Genomic DNA, 27,097 nt, shown 5'->3' on the forward strand with positions numbered 1-27,097 from the left:
TACACAAGATATGCGCAAGTCCATGATTTGAGAATGTATTAATAAGTCTACTAATAGGATTGTGTCGTGTAACCTTTTCCTATTTTTGTTTCCTTGTGCAAATTTCTATTAACATATCGATTTGTTTGCATCGAAATTTTGTAATTTTTCCGTGAGAAAATAGCGCGCCACTCAGCAAAATCGGTCCTTATGTATATGCTTGACGTTCGACCGCTGTGTTAGCTTACCGGTCCTCTCAGACGGCGGCGCCGTTCCCCACCCCCCCTCTCCTCCCCCCCTTCCCCCCCCCCCCAAAAAAAAGCCAGTTTGGAGATAAGTGATTTTCTTGACCCCTGCCTCTTAAATTTTTACTCCCTTACGTTTTGTAAGAAATATAGCCAATATAGTATAGCTTAATGCCATAGGTTTGACCCTAAAACAAACAAGCAGGGGAGAAACCTCTGTCACTCACTAAACACAAAATCTTTCACTTCAGTCACAAAGCTTACAATATAACAAATTCATTAACCCTAAATAATTGGCCACCACTAAGAGTTTCTAAAGCTAATGTTTTGAGCGTTGAACCCTTCGCCTTTAGTTCTTACGAAAACCTAACGCTCGAAAAGTCAGCTTAATTAAAACTCTTTACGGTGATCAGTTTACTTTATCAACTCAGTTGATAAAACCAAATAATCTCGTTGTACACCCCCAACCGAAGTAGGAATTAAGTTTCTTTAAATGTTTCTCCTTTATTAAAACATATCATATTTACTTCTGCCGTTTCAGTTAAGCATAACCTTTACATCATATACTAGTTGTAAGCATTACATTTTTTCGGTAAAAAAAGCCAAAGCGTAGAGGATCCGTAATCAACTTATCAGGGAAACCGGGGCCATGGGTTCGATAAAATCTAGTTGGCAGTATACTGAGTTTCTTACTAAGTAAGTTCCTGAACAGAAACACTTTCTTTCCGTTTCAATGGTACTTTTATTTTCTAAGTGACTAATTGTCTTATTACGGTCATGTTTATGTGTTTTTGGCCGCAATTCAGATGTCTTGCAGTATCCCACTGATAGGAAACACAATTAATTCATTAATAACTGCTCTCTTTTTTTTATAGTTGACGTATTTGCTTCGATGACTACGCTTTTTAAAACAGAATCAACTGATTACTTTATAATTTAGTCACTCAGGGCTGACTTGTTTTAATACATGACAAAAAACACGTGGAAATTACACGCAATCCGATTTATTCCGTTAGTGTTTTTAAAATAATCTTATTGCTAATACATAATTCAAGCAATGCCGGCGGAAGCGGGTATTTTAACCGTTCGATATCGAAAAGGAGTCATTAGACTTCGATGTCGACTGACGGAGTTCTGCTTTAGGCGAGCACAGTGTAATAGGAAACAACATAATAAAATTAATTCGAGGATATTAATGAATATTTTTGGAAAGATGAATTTGACGACTTGAAGTTTTGAAACTCCACTTTCCGTGTCAAAGACTTGGCCGAACAAGAGAAGTTTTCTAGGCAGTTGATATTGCCTCTTAGAGATGCGAATGTTCCTACGGATTTCTAGATTAAAGAAATTACTTACGAGAAATCTTGTTTCTAATTTCACGCTGGAATGAATTTTCAATTAATTATCAATTGGGTTACTCAAAATGAATACATAATCTCGACAAGAAGAAAAGGAATCATCTTCTCAGAGATGTTTTTGCATTGGAGTCTGAATTACCTTGATGATATATTTTTTTTTCAAATCGCTGTTGGCTTTCAGTTTCGAAGCTGCAAATTGCTAGAGCAAAGATTCCATACACTTAACGACAGAAGCTAACAAAGCTCTTAAAGCTGAGATAAAGTGATTTGGACAAGCCATTGTTTTCTCTTTGTAATTAACTCTGTTGTTTACGAAGCGTCTTCACGATTTGCAAACATAACTGACTGAAAGCAAAAGAGTTATGACGACCGAACACGAACATCAGCGGGAAGAGGCGAGAAATCCCTCACGTTTCGATGATGGTGAAGAAATTCACCTCTATTTGAAGAAAACACCAGTTTTGACATTTTCCTCTGGTCCGGCGATTGAATCTTCAACCAGTAACTCTAAAGTGCCTGAAGATCCGGCCAGTCTAGAGAAAATGTATACAGAAAGCGGCCACAATCACAATCACAAACAAACAAACTGGTTCTCGATCGACAAGAACTTTGGAAAGAGTGAGTTTGAAAAGGAACGGGTTAAGAATTTCAAACTTGAAGGATTCACGAGCGACACAGAACTTTTACTCTTGCCACAAAGCTCTCCCGCAAGTGGACGAGATAATAAAATGTTTCTAAGAAGCTTATCTCAAAGTTCGGCAGCCGAAACGAACGAATCTTCCCACAGCCAAAAGCGACGACTTTCAGATCCCACAGTCTCTGGAAAGAAAAACCCACACAAAAATTTCGAAAGACAGGGAAGTTTGAAGAAGTTGCGTCCCAAACTGAAACGAAAGGCAGTGTCGCCCTTGCATCTATTTAGCAAAGCGGCCGCTTCCAATACAAGCTCTAAACATATCAATTCTAATCCTGACGTGGTTCAAAACAAGATGACTAAAGGTGACCCAGGAAAGAAAGCTCGTCTGGCCAAAAGGCTGTATCCTTCCTTCAGCAAAGCGTACGAACATTTAGCCCTAAAGGAAAGACGAGGATCGGATCCAACTGGTGTGCCGAGCAAAGAAGAAGAGATAAGTTCTGTAAATGAATACGAAACAATAATTAACGACTTCTCAAACCAGATTCAAGACCTGGCTTTCAATCTGGAAAACCTAACCACCTCAGATGCTATGACCAATTTCGCATTATCCGGTCGTCACATCAAGACAAATCGACTCCGCGGGGACTCAGACGGCAAAGAGAATAACAAGGGTGACTTTTTCAAACCAGATGATTTTCATTTGCAGGGAATTTTGGAGGGGGTCTTGAGGTCACATCTGTTAACCATGGATGATTACTCTCCGACAAGTTGCGATCGAGCGAGTAGAAGTATAAGTAAGATAATTACTCGACTTTGTGGTAGCAGCGATGGCGAGAAGCAAACGAGCGGAGGCGGCCAGCGGAAAATAGCTTGCCTCGTATACATTGGAGCTGTGAGAGATGGTGGAATACAAATGGCAGCTCAAGCACTGTGGACCCCAGATGAGGACACTTTTGCTGCAGCTAGTTTTAGAAATGACTCACTCTGTGGATTAGCGGTTGTTATAACGACACCCAATTTTTGATTCGTTAGAAATAAACAATTATTTTTCACCTCGGGAAAGCCTCACAAAACGATCCGTCCTCGAATATCATCTCGATGCTATGATACATATTCAAACTAATTTAAATTTGCCAGGGCTTTTTTCAGGGCAAAATTCTGTCGCTAAAAAAGAACAAATATATGCACGAAAATCCTCGATATCACGTGAAGTGAACTGTTGACCCAATCGCGACGTCGGAACGTGTCGTCAGGCCCCTCGAACCTAAATTAAGCGATGACACAGTCTTTAAGTCATATTGTTCTTCTTCGCTGTTATCACATCCTAGGGTTCGAGAACAAGTAAAAGTATTCTTTGCTATCTAATATTCTTTTAAAATTTTTTATAGGTTCCAAGACGTTTCGTGAATCGTTCAAAGTATGGAAAATTTTATAGTTTGACAGAATGCATAGGTTCCTTCTGTTTGTCGTAGAATGAGACTCTCCAAACTTTTCAAATTTTACCGCGTCCCATTTTTGTATCTTTATCTTGACTAAATCAATAATTTACAGTGTTTGATGTAAGTTTTTGGATGTGTAAGGTTTTTCTTGCCACATTAAAGAGCCTGTTTAGAGACAAGGTCGAGTTATTTTATTTAGCTGTCAAGTGAGCCGCACAGTCCTACGTGATCGAATAAGCACCTGTCTGTTTGTGTTTTTTTTATTTTTCGGCTGTTATCGTTGAGAATTCGAAATCCCCCAGTGAATTTCATACGTCGTTTTTTTCTGATCAGGAAGCCATACAGAACTCGTATTTACTTAAACAAACACTGAACTTGACATTTTTAGGGAACATTGCGGTTTCTTTCTTTTCGTGTTTGTGTTTGTTTTAGTTTTACCGTAGGTCTGCCAGCTTACATTTGAAACACTCTGAGATCCTAAAAAAGGTTTATCATAAACGTATTTGAGAATTGATTCGTGGGGCTGTCTGTACATTTCCCAGATGACTGATTTCTGCGATCTTCGCAGTAATGAACACTATTTGAATAGTAGTGAAAATAAGGCCTTAAAAAGAAAAAAATTCAGGCCTGGCCAACGCTCCATCAACTGAGCAACCAAGCTAACTGGGAAATGTTCATTATGTTTGTTCCAAATACACCCGTGAATATATGAATAACTGTGAATATATGAAAATCATACATGTGAACTGCGGATGAAGTCGTGAATGAAAGCGATCTTCGTGAAGGAAAAAGATCTTCGCAGTAATGTGCCGCCGATCGCCCATCTGTAGAATGTGTATGGGCCCCCTTTTTTTCTCTCTGTTTTGATTTCCTTGCTTGATGAAAACAGAAAAAAACTTTAGAATCCCAATTGTTCTTTCTAATCTTTGGCTTATTCCGGACAGCCACGCAGACCACTGAGGCGAACTTTTCACATTTGACGAGAACCTCCCATCGTAACGAAATGGAACTAAAGGTTCGGAGTACGAGACGCAGTTCTTCTCCAACAGGTCTACGAACTTGACAAAAAGAAACCGCTGCGCCTCGTGAATCCACATGATAGCGAATATCGTTGTCAATAAGAGTACATAACACGGTTAACCACTGTCGACTGATAATTATTTGATCCTGATTACATTATGGTGGAGATCTCAGACGTTTGGTTTTCTCAGGTTTATTCTTAATCACTGATGATTAATCAAATATGACAGCTAAAAAAAAATTAATTTGCTAATTTATTTCGACCATTTCTTTATTGACGGCCTTAATCCCCATCACCCAGTGAACCTGAATTTCCATCACAAGAAAGTTAGATTTCATTGATATCCTTCCCTTTGAGAAAACGCAATACTTAAGTAATGTTATCTTTACTTCTAACTACGGATAATTTTCCAGGAAAACAATCAATTGAAATTCTTAAAAGGGAATTAAATTCTAACAGATAATTTCCCAACCAAATTTGAATTTCGGCACCACAATCCTTAAAACACGTGGTGATAAAACTGGAGTTTAACAAAATGAGTGTAAGTAACTTTGAGGATGCACTTAACAGTTCCTCCAAATCAGTGCTTTTTAGCCCAAGCATACCGCAGTTCAAATGGGACCTAAAGCAAACACTTTCGCTTCAGCTCACCATTGGCGCAACAGCCGTTGCTTGTCCATGGATCATCTCTCTAAACATGTTAGTGATCTTAGCGAGAGCTAAAAAAACACTCTGATATTCTGATTGCTAATTTGGCCGTGACTGATCCTTTAGTTGGCGCAGTTTCTATGCTACTTTCAATCGCTGTAGATGCGCTTATTTTTCGAGGAACTGTATCACCAGCATTATCTATTTTCTGAGTGAAATCGGTGTCTCTTTTCTTATCACTTTATATACTATCTCCTATCACCATCTATTGCTGATAGCTTGAGAGAGGTATGTGGCGATAGTTAAATGGACAGAATACAAAGTGTTAGTCACACAAGGACGCTTAAAGAAGTACACTGAGATCGCTTGGATGGACAGCGTCACAAAAGTTGCCTTATAACAAGCATTAGTTTTCACTGAAGTTTCTCAGAAGGTTCTATTTGCGGTGGATCTTGTGATTAACCTCGGCCGACTCACTGAAACTTTAACGATGGTAAACAGATACCAAATCAGCCAATAGAGTGCTCTACGCTTGCCACATTGCGTTTCTGCTGTTCATTGCACTGGAAATCATGTGATTAACTATACAAAAGCTGAATGAGTTGCCTGAGCTGATAACAATTCATGGCGTCCCCATGTCGGTCGACTTTTGATATCCTATCACTGAAGGTTTATTTGAGTGAAAATATTTTTCCTTTGCGTTGGGAAGTTGACCTCAATTACTTATTCAAATTCGCGCACAAAAACCCGGCTTTGTTTCCCTCTTTCGTGTGAAAAACATCACAGCTTTCGGGCATTTTACATAGTCAGACGCTTGTGATAAATTTTTACTCTCTGCTATTACTATTCAAAAACTAAGGCTTAACTGATCTTGACTTGAAGGGTGCTGTTAAGATGAAATATTCCTCGCTGTAATTAAGGATAACCTGCAAAAAAGTGGAAACGACAGCAGGATGATGGCGACAACAAATATAACGGGAAGTGGAACATATACGCAAACATTTGAAATATTGTCATGCTCCCCGGTTCGGGTAGGTGAGTTAAAACAAAAGTTCATTTCATTTTCAGCAGTCAACATTCTCCTCTCCATCACAGCAATTCTAGGGAATTCGCTTATCCTTGTTGCCCTTCACAAGGAATCTTCCCTCAATCCGCCATCCAAACTCTTGTATCGTTGCCTGGCAACAACAGATCTGTTGGTTGGTCTTGTTAGCCAACCTCTCCATGCTGCATATTGTATATCCGTGGTTCTAGAACACTGGAGTATTTGTCGATACGCAAGGGAAGCAGGGTACATGGCAAGCTATGCATTATGTGGAGTGTCTTTGTTGACGTTGACAGCCATAAGCGTTGACCGACTTCTCGCCATGTTGTTGCGACTGAGATACAAAGAGGTTGTGACTTTGAGACGCACGTATATCATTTTAGCTATCGTTTGGGTTGTATGTCTTGTCGCTGGTTTATTCTCTCATCTTAATTACCGCATAGCCCTTTGGTACAGCTTTATAATTATACCATCTTGCCTGATAATCTCAATCGCCTCGTACATAAGGATTTTCCGCGCTCTCGGTCATCATCAGGCTCAAATACAAGATCATGCTCGACAACAGCCAAGCCAAGCAAATGTACTGAACATGGCGCGATACAGGAAGGCAGTGTACAGTGCATTGTGGGTGCAGTTAGCTTTAGTTGTCTGTTATATACCAGAACTTACAGTGAAAATTATGATATCTCTTTGTACAAAGCGATGTTCGAATTTCTTTATAATCCAGGGAATGACAATTCTCTTACTGTTGTTTAACTCTACTTTAAACCCGTTCCTTTACTGCTGGAGGATAAGTGAATTGAGACGAGCAGTAAAGCAGACAATCAGACAAGCAATCTGCTATGCAGAGGGGTAGAACTATTTTGACGTTGGCATGTACTGTTTCATGTATAGCTCATTTGAAAAATTGTAGTTGTTTGGATAGAGGGGAAGATATGCCATATCATGTTGAGAAGAGTAAGGAAACCTAAAAAGAGCTACTTCTAAATGGTACATTGTATTCGAATTATCTAACGGACAACTAAGAGGTGAAAAATAGCAGTTAAGTGACAATAACAAAACAATAACATGTCGCCAATTTACCCATTTCTAATGAAATAGCGAAGGCTATCAATTATTTTGGAATCAGCGCGCGCTCAGGATTTTTCTTTGCGTCACATGAAGACGTTCTGGAAACTGTCTTCGAATGATTGATGGTAGCAGGGACAAAAAAAGCGGTTTTTCCCTCGCGTGAATGAGACGGTTTGCTTACTACGGTCCATTGGGTTAATGCTACATTGTACACTTCATTTTCTTAGTTATATCTCAGTTTATAACGATAACAGCTTAATTTCATGTATTTCACCAGCAAATGTCTACACCTGACATTTCATTGACTCTTTGTAATTGAGATCTGCATGTTTTTTATCATTATCATAATTTGCCCTCAAGCCGTTGGGACTGAGGTACAAAGAGATTGTAACTTTAAGGCGCACATATGTCGTTTCAGCTATCTTGTGGGCTGTATCTCCAGTCTCTGGTTTATTCTTTCATCTCAATTACCGTATAGCTCTAGTAATCTCAATCGCCTGGTACACAAAGATTTTCCACCACCGCAAGGATTATTTCCGCGCTTGAATTTCATCAGATGGTCAAAAAATTATTCATGTCATCACAGGCGGCCCAAGCTCACGTCTCGAGAAAAAGCCAACGATTAATTCATGAACACGTCACGCGTTGTGTGACTCGGTGTTAAGTTACGAGAGGAACCGTTGAAAATTTGAACACGTTATAAGGAATAGTATGGGGAACGGAATATTGTCGATTTACAACGGTAAATATTTCGAAATATGAATATTTTACGCGTAAAATCAATAACACTTACTCGCATCATGTGTGTCTGTTGTAGTTTCTGGCGATTTCTTCCTTTTTAGGCTTGCTTTACCATCACTGTTAATCCTGTCAAAATACGAAGTCAAGGCTGCACACTCCGATTTCGACCGTTGTCCATGCGGAGGTGGTTAGCGCACCGAAAATCCTCCCGATCGGCATTTTTTACGATCTAAGACCATTGCACTCTAGTACATGTCTCAATATCAAATCTCCCCGCGCATTTCGCTGGAAACGAGCGTTTTGTACCTGAATTTCCAAGTTCGCTTCTTTCTGGCTATGCTTTGAACAAGCAGACCGGACACGGCCGCGGAAGAAACTTGGGTACGAGGTTAATTTTCCCTCTATCGCGAGTGGTACAATCGATCAATATACCGTATTTACCCCATCGCCACAGAGACACCTCGCCTTAATCTATTATACTGATCAGATTCCGGATTCCGACGTCAAACTTACGAAAAGCTATGATACCTAAATATTTATCATGGGTTCGCACTTGAAAATTTGTTCTCTTTTTAATACAAGCTTTTCGCCCGATTCGCTTTTCGGTCAATTTGATTGCAACCCCCTACCCTTCGATAGCAATTAAGCGAAAATAATCTAAGCTTAAGTGCTCACAACAAATCCCGCAGTTCTAGTTTCACCTCGCTGTCTGCTTGGTTGATGAGGACAATAGATCAATGCGAGGTGTCTCTGTGGAGATGGGGTAAGTATTGTACACTGCTCGAACATTGCTCGACCGTACCACTCGCGGTGGAGAGAAAATTAACCTCGTAACCAAGTTTCTTCCGCGGCCGTGACCGGAAAACGGAGCCAAAAAGGCCACGGCACGATAGCAGCGGTGGAGTTAAAAAAAAAAAAAAAAAAAAAAAAAAAAAAAAAAAAAAAAGAAAAAAGAAAAAAAGGTTTCGTATTGTCAGTCAGCCTTTCATTGCCACTTATTGGATGTCCTTGGTTAACGAAGAGTGGTATCTTTGTCGATTCGCATGTAAAGGAACTTACTTAACAACCTATGCATTATGTTCAGTGTCATTGTTGACAATGGCGGCCATATGCGTGGACAGACCTCTCGCCCTGTTGTCGGGGCTAAGATACAGTGAGGGCAGATACATTTGTGAGGCGTGAGTAGTCCAGTGGTCAGTGTGCTGGACTCTGGGTCCGACGGCCCGGGTTCAAGTCCTGGCTGGGGCAAGACGTTGTGTCCTTAAGCAAGACGCTTCACTCACATCACATTCGTCTCCTCGGACGTAAAACCGTAGGCCCCGTCTCCTGCAGGGTTGGGGTAGGAGACGTTAATTTCCCACGCACGAGATTACTGTGAGGTGGATGTCCTCCCCTGGGGTGGGATGGGTGGAAGATGTAACTTGTAAGGCGCATCTGAATATAATCATATAGATATTTGCGCCGAATAAGTATTTATTAAATTATTAAAAAAAAATACAGACAAAGTTTAACTTTAAAGCGCACATAATTCATGGTACCAACCTTTTGGGTACTGATTGTCGTGGCTGGTTTATGCTACATTTTAGACTACCGAATAGATAAGTGGTGTGGCCGTATAATTATACCATCTTGCCTAATAATATCAGTGGCCTCTTTCACAAAGATTTTCTGCCTTTTCAGTCATCACCAGGCTCAATCACAAGGTTTTGTCCAACAAAAGCAGAACCAATCAAATACACTAAACTTGGCACGATACAAAAAGGCAATGTATAGTGGACTATGGGTGCAGTTAGCATTAGTTGGTTGTTACGTGCCAATAGGTGTATCAGGAATTAAGATCGCATCTAGTAATACATACTCATCGCATTTATTCATCATCTGGGGAGTGGCACTTGTTTTAGTTTATTTTAACTCGGCTTTAAATCCCGTCTTATGGAAAAGGTTCAAACTGTTTCGTATACTTAACTCAACACTTTAAATAAATTAAATTGATCATGTATTTTTCTTTGCAAATGAATTGTTTGCCCATGGATATTTGAATCCCGGAGACAAAAATGAAATTCAACATACTTTCCGGAAATTTTCAATAGGAATGCTCGATTTACTTCATGTTACTAAAATAAAAGGAGACAAAATTATAGAAATGTTTTCTAAATAGTATATCAACTGTGGAACTGATGTGATGATATAAATGTTCCTGGTTTCAATAGTACGGCCATTAGTGTTTGTCTCTTGAAAATCGTTCTCCCCTCTTACCTTGATATGAAATTTGCTTAATTAAAATAAAAATATACATCACCGTGACAACTTGAAACACGTCTTTACAAACTTAAAATATTCGATATGCTATGACCACTATCCATTATGAATCAGCACGTTACAAGTTTTGATCAAAATTTTACTTGAGCAGTATTAAACTGGAGCTTTATTTGAGTAGAGAATTCTTTTTTCCTTTGTTTTTGTTTTTTTTCTGTGTTGGGAAATTAACCTATCAAAAATGCATGTTTACTTTCCCCTAATTACCAATTTAAAACTCTTTCGTATGACAAACCTCACAGCTTCCAGACATTTTACAAAGTCAGACGCTACTGATGAATTTTTAATCTCTGTAAATTCTAGTAAAAAGAATAAGGTTTAACTGATCTTGACTTGGAGGACGTTGTTAAGACGAAATATACCTCATTTTTACTAAGGATAACCTGTAAAAAAGTGGAAGATAACAATGATGGCAGCTTCAAATATAACGGGAAGTGGAACGCAGACGAAAACATTTGGAGAATGGCAATGTTCCCCGGTTTGGGTAGGCGAGTTAAAACAACTGTCCATTTTATTCTCAGCAGTCAACATTCTCCTCTCCATCACAGCAACTCTTGGAAATTCTCTTATCCTTGTTGCCCTTCACAAGGAATCTCGCCTCCATCCGCCATCCAAACTCTTGTATCGTTGTCTAGCAGCAACTGATCTGTTTGTTGGTCTTGTTACTCAACCTCTTTATGCCACCTATTGGATGTCCGTGGTTCACGAACATTGGAGTCTTTGTCGATACTCATTTGACGCATGTAGCGTAACAGGCTATGCATTATGTTCAGTGTCTTTGTCGACACTGACGGTCATAAGCATGGACCGACTTCTTGCCCTGTTGTTGGGACTGAGATACAAAGAGATTGTAACTTTGAGGTGCACTTTCATCATTTTAGCTATCGTTTGGGTTGTATGTCTAGTCACTAGTTTATTCCGTCTTCTCAGCTACCGTGTAGCCCTTTGGTGCAGCCCTATAGGTATATTATGTTGCTTAGTTATCTCAACCTCCTCGTACATAAAGATTTTCCGCGCTCTCAGTCATCATCAGGTTCAAGTACAAGATCACGCACAGCAACAGCCTAGCCTACCAAATGCACTCAATATAGCGCGATACAGAAAGGCAGTGCATTGTGCACTGTGGGTGCATTTAGCTTTAGTTTTCTGTTATGTACCATTTTTTACAGTGGAAACTGTGGTCACTTTTAGTAAAGAGCGATTTCCGAATTTCGTCATAATCAATGGAATGGTAAATGTCATAGTGTTCTTTAACTCTACTTTAAACCCGTTCCTTTTCTGCTGGAAGATGAATGAAATGAGACGAGCTGTAAAGCAGACAATCAGACAAACAATCTGCTATGCAGAGGGGTAGACCTGTTTTAACGTTGGATTGTACTGTTTCTACTTGAGCTTATTTGAAAAATTTAATCATTAGAAGAGAGGGGAAAATATGCCATTTCATGATAAAAAAGGGTAAGGAAAAATATGAAGAGCTACTTTTAAGTTGTATATTATATTCGAATACTAATTATCAAGCGAATAACTAACAGGTGAAAAATGGTAGTTTAGTAGCCATAACAAAACAATCATATGTCGCCAATTTCCGCATTTGTAATGAAGTAGTAAAGGCTATTATTTTGCAATCAGAATGCACTCAGGATTTTTCTTTGGGATCAAAACTTGGTAGACCTGTTTTAACGTTGACATGTACTGTTTCTTTCATATAGCTAATTTGAAAAATTATATTTGTTAGAAGAGAGGGGGAGATATGCCAATTCATGATAAAAGGAGTAAGGAAAATATGAAGAACTACTTCTAAATATTATATTGTATTCGAATTATCTAACGAAGAATTAACGAGTGAAAAATTATAGTTTAGTAGCCATAAAAAAAGCAATAACGTCTCCAATTTGCGCATTTGCAATGAAATAGTGCAGCCTATTATTTTTGAGTCAGAATGCGCTCAGGATTTTTTCTCTACGATGTAAACTTAATGACATATGTCACCTTAGCTCAGAAATATGGTTTAGTGATGAAGAGCTGCTAAAGGAGCCAGCCGCTCGATTTTGTCATGATTAGGAATTAGCCATAATGTCTAAACGAAACCTTGTAAATTAAAGATGTTGACTTTGCCAACAATTGTTCAAATACACAGAAGGAACTGTTTAGAGAAGAAGTTGGTCATCTCTATTTTTAATAAACAGTTACCATTTGAGATCAATCGTTTGCCTAAGATTAAGCTCGAAAATTATAACAGGAGAAAGTTATAATAACAAATGATTAATATAAACCTTAACTTGGTTGATAGGACTAGCAAGTGGTTTCTCAGTACGTTACCAGCATCAATTAAAACTGTTTATCGAGTGCAAAATTGAACTCCTCAGAAGGTTGTCCATAGATATATAATTTAAAAATCATTTTTATCACCAAATTCGAATATTCAAGAACATTTCGTGACTCTATGACAGATTGTGTACACACAGCTGGTGTTGTGAAAAAACATTCCCTTATTTTAATGACAATCGAGTAAAGGTGCTAACACCGCCTCTTACTCCTACTCCTAATTAAAAAGGTTTGTATAGCAGCTTACCACTGCAAGGATAATTTCCGCGCTGGAATTTCAATTGATGGTCAAAAAATGATTTGTCATTAAAATTCTGTGGAGGGCATAAAAAATTGGTTCAAAAACTACTAGATTTTTAACCAATTTTTTATGTGGTTCCCTTTAACGTTTCCCTTTTGTTCTCGGACAGCTACGAATATCACGGAATGAATAACTGGTTACATGCGAACTTTTGAATTTTTGAAGAAGTTGCCATAAATGCATGAAGATATATCTCATCGATAAAACGAGAATCGAAAAAAATTTGATCAGCGATGTTTAAAAGTTCAAAATTATTTAACGATCGCCTGATTTCCGACTGCAATTTCTAGATATCGTAGACTTGTGTTCTAAATACTCCAGAAAATTATAAAAGTTTTCCTTTATCTACTTTGTCTTGTTGAGTCATGAGCTAAGCCAGGCAAGCCAATTATGTGAAACTGATCTCAAAATGGAATATGATGAAATGATGTAGAATGTCCCACGCTGTTCACCATATTTCTATGAGCAAACGTAATATTTAGTTGCTGTTGTTATCACCAGCCTTTTCCAGGCGTTCATTCAGTAAAACGGAGCGAAATGGTACTGGGCACGGAAGCAGCGGTTGAGTGGAAAAACGGGGGAGGCTTGTGTCGAGTCGGGTCGGGTCAGGTGAACGCCGGTCTTTAACCGACTCGACCCAAGCCTCACTCTTTTTTCGCTTCGCCTCGAACAGGCTCGATAAGCTGTCAACAAAAGCTGTGATGCAAACTATGAGTGACTACTACAGATATTTTCTCCAAGTCAGTAGTGGAACCACTTTTTACAAAAGAGGAATCGATACAAAAGACAAAATTAAAGCATCACCTGTCGTATACAGAACAACTTTAATTATTGCTACGGTAATATTTTGCAATCAGATAATGACTCAAAAAAGAATTGAACTAACCTTACTTAATGGTTTACAAAAGAAACCACTGTAAAAAATGTTTCTGCAGCTTTATGAAATGATTGAATATTTTTATTGGGTAGCAAAACCGTATTGTAGAAAAAGTGCTAGTATAGTTTTCAAAAAACAACGGAATTGGTGACTATGGATTCTTTCAAAGGAAGCCTTTAAACTGCTTGCTGACCGATTGACATCTGCATGCACTGCAAACTTTTTGTCTTTCAGTCTGCCGTAAGTACGTGATCATAATTCTCTTAAGTCGCGAGATCACAGCATTTGCACAAGCACTTTGTCATTTCTCAATAACTTTCAGTGACGGTTTTCGTTTCTCAAACAATGATGTTCTGACCATTTCTTTTAAAACAATGCTCACATAGCCGGTAAAAATCTTTCGCTGTTATACGATGCCATATCCAAAATGTCGTGTATCAATTTGATAAACAGGTTACTGAGACAAACAGCATTGTTCAGAAGCAACAAGCAGAAAACGGTCTTAAAACAAACTTGAGATCGTTCGCGCATTTCAAGTAAGGTAAACGATACAGTTTAAACGTTAAAGTATATATGCATTATTAAATGGTAACATTTACGGCAAAGTGGACGTGAAGACTTTGTGAAGGCGAAATACCTTTGTTATATGCAAAAAAAAGTAGATACTGATGATGCCGACTATAAATTTAACAGCATTTGAGAGGAGAGAAGAAGGTTGTCAATGGAGAAATATCAGCCAAGCAGCTTCTTTCATCCTCTGCAGAAAGCTCACTTAAAAATTTACAACTCGATCGTTTATCGTGTTAGATAAACAGTAATTCTATCTTTATGTTGAATGAACACACAACTTTTTTTTTTTTTTTATAATGCAAGACTTTGACAAAGTAAATATACCATGATTTTTTTTCTATATTTTATTTCCTTATGAAATACAAATAGCCTGAAATATTTAAAGATTAAAAGTGAGACTCAATTTTTGACACAAAATGTCTCTTACAGGTGTTGTTGCAGAGAGCGGTTTACTTACAATGCAATACAATAATTTTGAATGCGTTTAATGCAATATATCGTTTAGTGTCATGGTCCTTCAAGGGCTAAATCTGTTTGAAATTGACATTTTTGAAGACAGAAAAGTGACAGAAAGGAGAGCTGAGCCTCTTTTTGTTGACCTTAGATTTCAGTCAAGTTACATGCTTCGCATGCTGGTGATCGATTGGCACAATCGTTCACGTCAAGTACTGTGCTATTATTCAAAATCAGTCTATTTACTGTATGGAAATAACAGAGCTAGAGTGTATTAAAAGAAAGAGTTGGTTATAATGTAAAACACTCTGACTTTTAGTCTTTAAGGGGGGGGGGGGTCTACACAAAATGGACTGCCAACGAGGAGGGATCATTAGAATATCATGGAGGATCAGGTAATATTCATACTGACATAACCAAAATACTATCCATCCTCCCCCCCCCCCACCCTTTTTTAACTCCTCGGGCTACAAATACCAACCTGTTCAGAATAATTGAATTCAGGTGTTGAAAGATACTGCAACTGGAAAGTGGAGCGACTCAGAATAAGAAATGTATGCTCTGATAAGAGATGTTACACTTACAGCATTTCCAGCCTTAGATTATTGATGAAAATATCAGAAGGCAACTCCGCCAGCTGGTTGTCTCTTAGATACCTAGTAACATAAACTTATGTAATCGAATGATGTTAATGAATGGATGTAACATTTTGCTGGACGTATTACTTGATAGCTAATCCTTTACGTCATGAGTTATAATTACTCCAACATGCACCTATCATTTCAAAGCCTCAAAATTCCGCCCTCAGGAAACCCACGGGCATTAGACCGTCGTCCGTGCCCGTGGGGTGGGGAATTTAAACCTTGCCTGGCTGGGATGGAAAATTTAACCGGAAGCAGTGTCAAGTCTTTCCAGCGGAAAACAAGAGTTTTATATTTCAATATGGTGATGTTTAAAGGCAAAGAGCTCACTTTGGCGAGCGAAAGGCTCAGAAGAAAAGGTCTTCAAGGTCTTAGTTTGAAAACCCGGTCAATGCGGGTGGGGGAGGGGGGGGAGGATTTTGAAGCTCCCAATAGATCGACACATCAGTAACGTAACACGCATTTGAACCGTACATGTTTATAAACTCCTACTTGTAAAATTAAACTCAAAATAAAGCGATTTAGTATAGAAATCTACAACACAGTCGTGTGTAAGACTTGGAAAACAGAGTGTCCAATTTTCATTGATGGGGTTGCAATATCGGGAAAGGCGTTATTTAATTCACTAAAAACTAGAAAAATGTTTGTTTAGCTAGAAATTCTTTACCTTGATAATAATTGAAAGGGTTATTGATCAGTCAATTGTTTTCAACTGTAATTAGCAGACGACTTTAATTATGCGATATGTGATTTTGATTACCAAAGGTGATTCGTTAATCGCACAGTAGGAGAGCAACAAAAAGAATCCAATCACCCGGAGTACATGTTGTGGTTCAATTTTATCCTTGGTTAAAAATTCTATTTTCCTTTGTTTCAAACTCATTATCCTACATTACAATACCCAAAAACAAAAGAACATAAAATTTGAACCAAGGATAAAATAGAACCACAACAAATACATAACAGCTTGGTTGAATCAAGAACAAGAAATGAGAAGCTTACCTCACTAGTAGTTTAGATACTTGAAAAAATGGGACCTCGAGCCTCTTGACCTTTAATTTTCTCGTGACTATAAGAAATAATCCGGCCGAATTTGCAGCTATAAAAGAAGTGGGTAAATAGCGAGTGAAACAGTGAGATAGAGATGGGCTAACAACGTAATATCTTACACCTGTCGCCGTTTCGTTCCTAACTCAACACAGGTGCGACACGTAGCGAACAAAAATTCATATATTTTAGAATAGCTGTGCATTGAGAACCTGCATAAATTGTGAAATTGGAATTTTTCTCTCAGTTTTCCTTAGCTGATAACGATTCAAGGCATTCCATGATTCACGTGAATTAATAATTCACGTTATTATCCGGGTAAGGTAACGAGTCCGATCCAAACGACACGTCGGCCGATGAATTGGTCAAAGCGTCGGCCGACAATCTGTTGACTGTCGGTCAACTGTCGGTATCCTATCACTGAAGGTTTATTTAAGTGAGGAGTTTTTTCTGTTGTATTGTGAAATTAACCTATCACAACTATCACAAATACCGTTTTGCATCCTGCCCCCCTCCCCCCCCCCCCCCATTGCTAATTCAAATTCGCGCACAAAAATTTGTCTTTTTTCTCTTTTGTGTGACAAAGCTCACACCTTCAGGCATTTTATAAAGTCAGACACTACTGATGAATATTTACTTTATGTTATTGTTATTGAAAAACTAAGGTTTAAGTAATCTTGACTTGGAGGCTGCTGTTAAGACGAAATATACCTCGTTATTGACAACTTAAGGATAACCTGCAAAAGAGCAGAAACACCAATGATGGCTATAACAACAAATATAACAGGAAGTGGAACACAGACGAAAACAATTGAAGGATCGGAATGCTCTCCGGTTTGGGTAGGTGAATTTCAAAAACAGTCCATTTCATTCTCAGCAGTCAACATTCTCCTCTCCATCACAGCAACTCTTGGGAATTCGCTTATCCTTGTTGCCCTTCACAAGGAATCTTCTCTCCATCCGCCATCCAAACTCTTGTATCGTTGTCTGGCGACAACTGATCTGTTGGTTGGTGCTGTTAGTCACCCTCTCTATGCTACTTATTGGATGTCCGTGGTTAACGAACACTGGAGTCTTTGTCGATACGCATGGGTCACAAATGGCGTAACAAGCTATGCATTATGTTCACTGTCAACGTCGACACTGACGGCCATAAGCGTGGACCGACTTCTCGTCCTGTTGTTGGGGCTGAGATACAGGGAGATTGTAACTTTGAGGCGCACATATATCATTTTAGCTGTCGTTTGTGTTGTATGTGTAGTCGCTGGTTTATTCTTTCATCTCAATTACCGTATAACCTTTTGGTTCAGTCTTATAGGGCTACCATCATGCCTAGTTATCTCAATCGCCTCGTATACAAAGATTTTTTGCGCTCTCAGTCATCATCAGGCTCAAGTACAAGATTATGCTCAACAACAGCCGAGCCAACCAAATGCACTGAACATGGTGCGATACAGAAAGGCACTGCATAGTGCACTTTGGGTGCAGTTAGCTTTGGTTGTCTGTTATGTACCACTATTAACAGTGGAAATTTTGATCTCTCTTTGCAAAGTGCCATCTCCGAATCTCATCATATTTAGGGGAATAGCAGTTGTTATATTTTACTTTAACTCTACTTTAAACCCGTTCCTTTACTGCTGGAAGATAAGTGAAGTGAGACAAGCAGTAAAGCAGACAATCAGACAACCAATCTGCTATGCAGAGGGGTAGACCTGTTTTAACGTTGGATTGTACTGTTTCTACTTGAAGTTATTTGAAAAATTTAATCATTAGAAGAGAGGAGAAAATATGCCATTTCATGATAAAAAAGGGTAAGGAAAAATAGGAAGAACTACTTCTAAGTTGTATATTATATTCGAATATTAATTACCAAGCGAATAACTAACAGGTGTAAAATTGTGGTTTAGTAGCCATAACAAAACAATAATATGTCGGCAATTTCTGCATTTGTAATGAAGTAGTAAAGGCTATTATTTTGCAATCAGAATGCGCTCAGGGTTTTTCTTTGGGATCAAACTTGATGAGATATGTCACCTTAGCGAGGAGATATGGTTCAGGGATAATGAGCTATTGAAGGAGCCAGCTCCTCAATTTTTTGATGATTGGTAATTATCCATAGTGTATATAATGAGACTTTGAAAAGTAAAGATGAGGATTTTGTTAACATCAGTTCAAATACGCAGAAGGATATGTTTAGAGAGAAGTTGATCATATCTATTTCATATAGAGTTATCGTTTGAGACCAATCATTTGCGTAAGATCAATTTCGCAAAATACAACAGAGGTAAAAAAGAGTGCGGAAGAAATATGAACAGCTACAGTAACTTCTAAATAGTATATTGTATTCGAATTATCTAACGAACAACTAACTGGTGAAAAGTTGTAGTTTAGTAGCCATGTGAAAACAACAACATCTCGCCAATTTGCGCATTTGTAATGAGTAGTGAAGGTTATCAGTTGGAATCAGAATGTGCTTAGAAATTTTGCTTTGCGATCAAAACTTGACGAAATATGTCACATTAGCTCAGAAATATGGTTTAGTGATGACGAGCTGCAAAATTAGGCAGCCGTTCGATTTTGTCATGATTGGGAAATAACAAAAAAGGTGCGGACTTTATTAACATCTGTTCAAATACACAGAAAGATGTGTTTAGAAAAGAAGTTGATCATCTCTGTCTTTGATATAGAGTACTTGCTTGAGACAGGTCAATTGCCTAAGATTTAGCTCTAAAACTTTAACAGGAGAAAATTATAAGAAATGATTAAAAAATTCTAACATGGTCGATAAGACTAGCTAACTGTTTCTTAGTACGTTACCAACATCAATTAGGGCTGTTTGTTGAGTGCAAAAGCGTGGTCCTCAGAAGTTATTTATAAATTTCTTTGGGCGAGTAATTTTAGAAGCACATTTATTACCAAATTTGTTGTCGTATTGTGAAATAATTCTACCACAAATGTACATTTCCTTGCCGCCTATTACTAATTCAAATTCGCAGAAAAACCCGGCCCTTTTTTTTTTCTTTGAGTTTCATGTAACACACTGGACAGCTTGTTTTCTGCATTTTGCATAATCAAACGCTACTGATGAAGTCAGTAATAATGTAATTATTATTTCAGTGCCAAATGATGTTAGCTACATGAATAATACACATAAACCAGGCATTTCGATATACTACTTTCCAAAGGATGTAGCTGTATGGCTAAAATGGACGTGTTTCGATCTTCGACATCGAGGAGATTTTACTCTTCAATGTCGTTTTTGGCATTTGCATAGTCAAACGCTACTGATGAAGTCTTTATGTAATTATTATTCACAAACTGATGTTTGACTTATCTTGAATAATATGCGGAAGAGGTTCTCAATGGGGTGATGGCTTTTACGGCTAACGGTAAAAATTTTGGCCAATTCACGGCGAACGTTAGTGCCTTAATTTTCTTACGAATAACGGTTAAATTTTGTCAATTTTATCACCTAACGGCTACATTTTTTGGCCGTTTTACGGCTAACGGTTAACCCCATTGAGACCCTCGCAAAAGGGTGATAGTAACAAAAGGATGTTGGCTGTTGCCTTTTGGATACTGCTGGTGTCGCTGGTTTATGCTACATTTGTTTTAGGCTATACTGATTAAATATGTGGCACGGCCGTATAATTATATGGCCTCTCTGTGTTACCTATTGGATGACTGTGGTTCACGAACACTGGAGTCTTTGCTGATACTTATTTTACGCAACCGGCGTATCAGGCTGTGAGTTATGTTCAGTGTCATCGTCGACGCTGACGGTCATGAGCGTGGACCGACTTCTCACCATGTTATTAGGACTGAGATACAGAGAGACGTAACTCTGAGGTGCGCGTATATCATTTTAGCCATAGTTAGTTTTATGAGGTAACCATGGCGATCGCTACCTGATCACCGTTCTTGTCGATCCGAAATCAAATTACCAGCGTGAGATTGCGGCGAAGATGAAGCAGTTATGTTATTTGATTCGTACTTCACATTCGAGTCGAAGCTTGGGTGGCACAGGTTATTTCTTACGGCGGAATCGACGAGGGAATTTGAGCACTAGTTGTAGTGTTTGAATTGCTGGAAGAAATGGTCGCATGGGGATGTAGGAATGGTAACTTTAACGAACGATTTCAAATTTTGCCGCTCGAATTGAAAGTGAAGTCAATTTGAATTGCTTTCGTATGTATTTGTGACGGTTTTAGATCTACCTGCTTGATTTATATCAGGTACGCTTCATGTTGACAGGTCCCTCAAAATGGCGGCCAAACTTGGAGATTGCCGAAAATTAGGTAAGTTCACGGAGTTATAAAGATTTCGTAAGGGTCGGGCCGCAAAGTTTTTTTTCTGTAGTTACCTTTTCTATGGCACCTACTTACTAGCTATGTTAGTTGGATCAGTTAAGAACGCCTCACTTTTTCAAAAATTTACCTTGAATTTGATCGGTTTTGGCGTGTGTGACTCAGGTGAACCAATAAGGTGTCATTCAAGTCTTCCTGTTTCCTTGATTGAAACGCGATGTTTAAGAAAGTCGCCTGGATAGATAAGATAGAGTTAATATACATGGCTGTGGCATTTGTTTTTTTCTGTGTTACGTAATATTTTGTAAATTGTCCTTCAAAGTTGTCTGAAATTAAAGTCTTGAGAACTGTCATGACAAGCCATCGCTCGAGTGAAATTTAATTTCCGCAAAACTCTTTCGTGTCACAAACCTCACAGCTTTCGAGCATTATACATGGTCAGACGCTAATGACAATTTTTTACTTTCTGCAATTGTTATTCAAAAACTAAGGTTTAACCGACCTTGACTTAAAGTGCCGTTAGCACAAAATATTCCTCGTTGTAGCTAAGGACAACCTGCAGGAGAGTGGAAACGACAGCAGGATGACGGTGACAACAAATATAACGGGAAGAGGAACACAAGCGCCAACATTTGACGAATCGCTATGTTCTCCAGTTTGGGTAGGTGAGTTTAAACAACAGTCCATTTCATTCTCAGCAGTCAACATTCTCCTCTCCATCACAGCAACTCTTGGGAATTCTCTTATCCTTGTTTCCCTACACAAGGAATCTTCCCTCCATCAGCCATCCAAACTCTTGTATCGTTGTCTGGCAACAACTGATCTGTTGGTTGGTCTTGTCACCCAGCCTCTCTATGCTACTTATTGGATGTCCTTGGTTCACAAACACTGGAGTCTTTGTCGGTACGCAAGAGACGCAGTCTACATATCAAGCTACGCACTATGTGGAGTGTCTTTGCTGACGTCGACAGCCATAAGCGTGGACCGACTCTTCGCCATATTGTTGGGACTGAGATACAAAGAGATTGTAACTTTGAGGCGTACGTATATCATTTTAGCCATCGTTTGGGTTGTATGTCTAGTCGCTGGTTTATTCTCTCATCTCAATTACCGTATAGCCCTTTCGAGCAGCTTGATAATTACACCGTTTTGCGTGGTAATCTCAATCGCTGCGTACACAAAGATTTTCCGCGCTCTCGGTCATCATCAGGCTCAAATACAAGATCATGTTCAACAACAGCCGAGTCATCCAAATGCACTGAACATGGTGCGATACAGAGAAGCAGTGTACAATGCACTGTGGGTGCAGTTAGCTTTGGTTGTCTGTTATGCACCACAATTTGTAGGGAAAATTGTGAGATTTGCTAGTAGAAAGAGATTTTCGAGTTTCTTCATAATCCATGAAATGGCAATTATCTTAATGTTCTTTAACTCTACTTTAAACCCGTTCCTTTACTGCTGGAAGATAAGTGAAGTGAGGCGAGGAGTAAAGCAGACAATCAGACGAGCAATCTGCTTTGCAGAGGAGTAGACCTATTTTGACGTGGGCATGTACTGCTTCTTCTATAACTGATTTGGAAATTGTGATATCTTTGAGTTTAACCCAATTATCGAATTTAATCATAATCAGGGACATGGCAGATGCTTTAGTAGCTTTTTTTAGCTCGACTTTAAACCTGTTTCTTTGCTGTTAATTTTAAAAGCACTCTTGTTGCTTATTTCGAATATTCAAGGGGAATACGTGACTCTATCACAGGATGTGTACACAAGGCTGGTCTCATGAGAAAACATTCTGTCATTTCATGACAATCGAGTACGAAAGCTGTCGACACACGCTCTTGAGTACCTATCACTGCTCCTAATTAAAAAGGTTCGTATGACAGCTCACCACAGCGAGTATTATTTCCGCGCTTAAATTTCATCAGATGGTCAAAAAATGATTTATGTCATTAAAGTTCCGAAAAATTGTAATAAGTATAATGGAAGGAATAAGAATTTGTTTCGAAAACTACTACGCTCTCACCTCTTTTATGTGGTTTCCTTTAACATTTCCCTTTCATCCTCGATATCGTTACGGATATCTCGGAATGATTCAAAGATTGTATGCAAATTTTTGATGAGTAAATAATATGAAAAACTTGACGTTGCCATGAATGACAAAAAATGAAGGTATATTTCATAGATGATATGAGAATCATAAAAATTTTGTCAGTGATGTTTAAAAGTTCAAAAGTATCTACCAGGATCGACTGAATTCCAACCGCTATTTCTTGTTATCGTAGAATTTTGACGTTGTCATGAATGTCATAAATAAATATATATTACATAGATGAAATGAGAATCATATAAATTTGGTCAGTCATGTTTAAAAGTTCAAAATTATTAACCAGGATCGACTGATTTCCAACTGCGATTTCTTGTTATTGTAGAATTTTGTTCTAAAATACTGCAGAAAATTTTGAAAATGCTCCTTTATTTACTTTGTCTTGCTGAGTTATGAGCTAAGCCAGGCGAGTTAAGCTGAAACTAATCTTTAAACAGAATATGATGAAATGATGTCGAATTTCCTAGGCTGTTAAGCACATCTCTATAAGCAGAGCTAATAGTTAGCTGCTGTTGTTGTCACTAGCCTTTTAAAGGTTTTCATTTAGTAAAACGGAGCGAAATGGTTCACGGCTTGATAGTAGCGGTAGAGAGAAAAAACGAGGGAGGCTTGGGTCTGGTCGGGTCGGGTCGGGTCGGGTCGGGTCGGGTCGGGTCGGGTCGGGTCGGGTCGGGTCGGGTCGGGTCGGGTCGGGTCGGGTCGGGTCGGGTCGGGTCGGGTCGGGTCGGGTCGGGTCGGGTCGGGTCGGGTCGGGTCGGGTCGGGTCGGGTCGGGTCGCGTCTGGTCGCGTCGGGTACAGATCTACTACCCAAGCCTCCCTCTTGAATAGTTTTATGCAATCTGTGTTTCAATTTTCCCATAGTCATTAACCTTGTTCAAAAATTTTTCATTATAGATGTGGAAAATAGAATAATTATGGGGAATTTTTTTTTGTCTTGTCACATGCGTAGGACAAAGAAGAAACCTTGACCCTCCCTACTGGAAAGTACTGGGAAAACTTTTTATCATAACAATCACGGATAGACGCAAAAGCAAGTCAATAAAGCCGATGAAGCTTCGATTTTGATGTGTTGAAAAAATACTGGGGACAATTGCAAGTAAAACGTATGGAAAAGGTTCAAACTTTTTCGCTACTTAACTCAACGCCTTTATAAATTGATCATGCGTTTTTCTTTGCAAAAGAGTTGCTTGCCCAAGGATCAATTTGAATCCGAAAAACAAAGATGAAATTAAACAAACTCTAAATATCCAAATTTTTTTAGCAGAAACGGTCGGTTTACTTCATGATATTAGAATAAAAAGGAGACAAAATTGTCGAAATTTTTTCTTGTCTACTTAGTATATCACCTGTGGAACTGATGTAATGATATGAATGTTCCTTTAAATAGTTCTCCCCTGTCACCTTGATATGAAATTTGCGTAATAAAAATAAAAATATACATCACTACTTGAAACACATGTTTACTAACTTAAAATATTCGATATGCCATGACCACTATCCATTATGAACCAGCACATTGCAAGTTTAGATCAGAATTTCACTCGATAGGAGACAGAATATCTTTAATTATCCATCAGAGGCGTACGTATATCATTTTAGCCATCGTTTGGGTTGTATGTCTAGTCGCTGGTTTATTCTCTCATCTCAATTACCGTATAGCCCTTTCGAGCAGCTTGATAATTACACCGTTTTGCGTGGTAATCTCAGTCGCCTCGTACACAAAGATTGTTCGCGCTCTCAGTCACCATCAGGCTCAAATACAAGATCATGTTCAACAACAGCCGAACCAACCAAATGCACTGAACATGGCGCAATACAGAAAGGCAGTGTACAATGCGATTTGGGTGCAGTTAGCTTTAGTTGTCTGTTATGTTCCACAGTTTATAGTGAGAATTGTGATATTTCTTAGTGCAAAGAGATTTTCGAATTTCTTCTTAATTTTCGGAATGGGAATTGTCATACTTTTCTTTAACTCTACTTTAAACCCGTTCCTTTACTGCTGGAAGATAAGTGAAGTGAGACGAGCAGTAAAGCAGACAATTAGACAAGCAATATGCTTTGCAGAGGGGTAGACCTATTTTAACGTTGGCATGTACTGCTTCTTCTATAAGTAATATGGAGATTCTGCTTTGAGTTTAACCCGATTATCGGATTTCATCGTAATCAAGGGCATGGTTGATGTTTTATCAGTTTTCTTTAACGTGACTTTAAACCCGTTTCTTTGCTGTTAATTTAAAAGCATTCCTATTACCAATTTCGAATATTCCAGGGAAATATGTGACTCTATCACAGGCCGTGTACACAAAGCTGCTCTTATGAGAAAACATTCTATCATTTCATGACAATCGAGTACGAAGCGCGCTCTTGAGTACCTACCACTACTCCTAATTAAAAGGGTTTGTATGACAGCTCACCACTTCAAGTATTATATCCGCGTTTAAATTTCATCTGATGGTCAAAAAGATGATTGATGTCATTAAAATTCTGAAAAAAGAGAATAAGCATAATGAAAGGATTAAATCTTTGGTTTAAGAACTACTACGCTCCAACCCCTTTTATGTGGTTTTCCTTAACATTTCTCTTTCATTCTCGGAACTGTTACGAATATCACGGAATGAATTTAAGGTTGTATGCATATTTTTGATGAGTAAATAATATGAAAAAGCTGACGTTGCCATAAAAGTCACAAATGAAGGTATATTTCATAGATGAAATGAGAATCATATGAATTTGGTCAGTCATGTTTAAAAGTTCAAAATTATTTACCAGGATCGACTGATTTCCAACCGTGATTTCTAGATATCGTAGAATCTTGTTCTAAAATACTCCAGAAAATTTCGAAATGCTCCTTTATTTACTTTGTCTTGCTGAGTTATGAGCTAAGCCAGGCAAGCTAAGCTGAAACTAATCTTTAAACAGAATATGATGAAATAATGTAGAATGTCACAAGCTGTTAAGCATATCTTAATAAGCAGAGCTCATGATTAGCTGCCATTGTTGTTACTAGCCTTTTAAAGGCTTTAATTTTGTAAAATGGAGCGAAATGGTACATGGCACGATAGTAGCGGTGGAGAGAAAAAAAGAGGGAGGCTTGGGTCGTGTCGGATCGGGTCGGGTCGGGTCGGGTCGGGTCGGGTCGGGTCGGGTCGGGTCGGGTCGGGTCGGGTCGGGTCGGGTGAACGTTGTTCTTTACCCGACTGGACCCTAACCTCACTTTTTTTCACACCGCCGTGACTATCGCGCCGTTTATTGGGCACTTCGTTTTGCCAGCTTCGAACAGGCTATGTTGTCACTCGATAAGCTATCAAAAAATGCTCTGATGCAGAATACAACTGACTTCTATAGATATTTTCTTCGAGTCAGTAATGGAAACTCTTATTAGAAAAGAGCAATCGAGACAAAATGAATGCAATCATCTGCTGTATACATGACAACTTTAAACATTATTATAGTAGTTTTTTCAAAAAACTCATACAAAACCCGGGCTAAATAACATGGTCTTGGTGACAACAGACTCACCCAAAGGAAGTCTTCAAACTGCTCCCTTACCGAGTAGAATCTGCACTGCAACCTTTTTGTTTTTCAATTTGCCGTACGTATGTAATCATAATTCTGACAAGTCCTGATATAACAGCAGTGCCTAAGCACTTCGTCATCTGTCAATAGCTATCAATAAAGGTTTTTCTTGGTCAAACACGGATTTTTTTCACTATTTCTATTGAATCAATGGTCACAGAGAGTATAACTTTGTCCCTGTTATACGATGCCATATCCAAAATATCGCTTATCAATTCGATTAACAGGTAACAAGACAAACAGCATTGTTCAAAATCAAACTTCCGCCTTAGAACCAGGGCTAATTGGCACACAAAATGTCTCCGGTGATAAGAATATTTGAATTCCTTGTTTGTACACGTATGCATTGTTAGTGGTGTTTAAAAAAAAATGTTCACCGCTGCATCTATTTTCAA

General features: G+C 38.6%; 5 protein-coding genes across 11 annotated transcripts; all 5 read left to right on the forward strand.

The window, feature by feature from the left end:
• The first annotated feature begins 1,944 nt into the window (after positions 1–1,944).
• Positions 1,945–3,243, forward strand: LOC131793504 (uncharacterized). The gene has a single exon (XM_059110920.2). The coding sequence runs from the start codon at positions 1,945–1,947 to the stop codon at positions 3,241–3,243; it is 1,299 nt and encodes a 432-aa protein (XP_058966903.1).
• A 3,040-nt stretch (positions 3,244–6,283) lies between these two features.
• LOC131798752 (melanocyte-stimulating hormone receptor-like) lies at positions 6,284–7,228 on the forward strand. The gene has a single exon (XM_059116418.1). The coding sequence runs from the start codon at positions 6,284–6,286 to the stop codon at positions 7,226–7,228; it is 945 nt and encodes a 314-aa protein (XP_058972401.1).
• Positions 7,229–10,909: 3,681 nt separating this feature from the next.
• On the forward strand, positions 10,910–11,854 carry LOC136277421 (melanocyte-stimulating hormone receptor-like). Its single transcript, XM_066159459.1, has one exon. It carries the CDS (start codon positions 10,910–10,912, stop codon positions 11,852–11,854), a length of 945 nt encoding a protein of 314 aa, XP_066015556.1.
• Positions 11,855–17,476: 5,622 nt separating this feature from the next.
• Positions 17,477–18,424, forward strand: LOC136277423 (melanocortin receptor 5-like). Its single transcript, XM_066159461.1, has one exon. The coding sequence runs from the start codon at positions 17,477–17,479 to the stop codon at positions 18,422–18,424; it is 948 nt and encodes a 315-aa protein (XP_066015558.1).
• Positions 18,425–20,168: 1,744 nt separating this feature from the next.
• Positions 20,169–24,355, forward strand: LOC131793490 (melanocortin receptor 5-like). 7 transcript variants are annotated; one of them, XR_009340911.2, is made up of 4 exons: positions 20,169–20,563; positions 20,969–21,012; positions 21,567–22,891; positions 24,076–24,342. XR_009340911.2 is itself a non-coding variant. In XM_066159227.1 (4 exons), exons 1-4 carry the CDS (start codon positions 20,469–20,471, stop codon positions 24,189–24,191), a joined length of 750 nt encoding a protein of 249 aa, XP_066015324.1. In that variant the 5' UTR covers positions 20,169–20,468; the 3' UTR covers positions 24,192–24,355. The 7 variants fall into 7 exon arrangements, 6 of the variants coding, with proteins under 6 accessions (XP_066015324.1, XP_058966888.1, XP_066015322.1 ...); XM_066159227.1 differs by having other exon boundaries at positions 21,567–22,061; positions 24,076–24,355; XM_059110905.2 differs by lacking the exon at positions 24,076–24,342 and having other exon boundaries at positions 21,567–21,682; positions 21,788–23,019.
• The last annotated feature ends 2,742 nt before the right edge of the window (positions 24,356–27,097 follow it).

Source organism: Pocillopora verrucosa, chromosome 12, assembly GCF_036669915.1.
Source record: "Pocillopora verrucosa isolate sample1 chromosome 12, ASM3666991v2, whole genome shotgun sequence".
Classification (NCBI taxonomy): domain Eukaryota; kingdom Metazoa; phylum Cnidaria; class Anthozoa; order Scleractinia; family Pocilloporidae; genus Pocillopora; species Pocillopora verrucosa.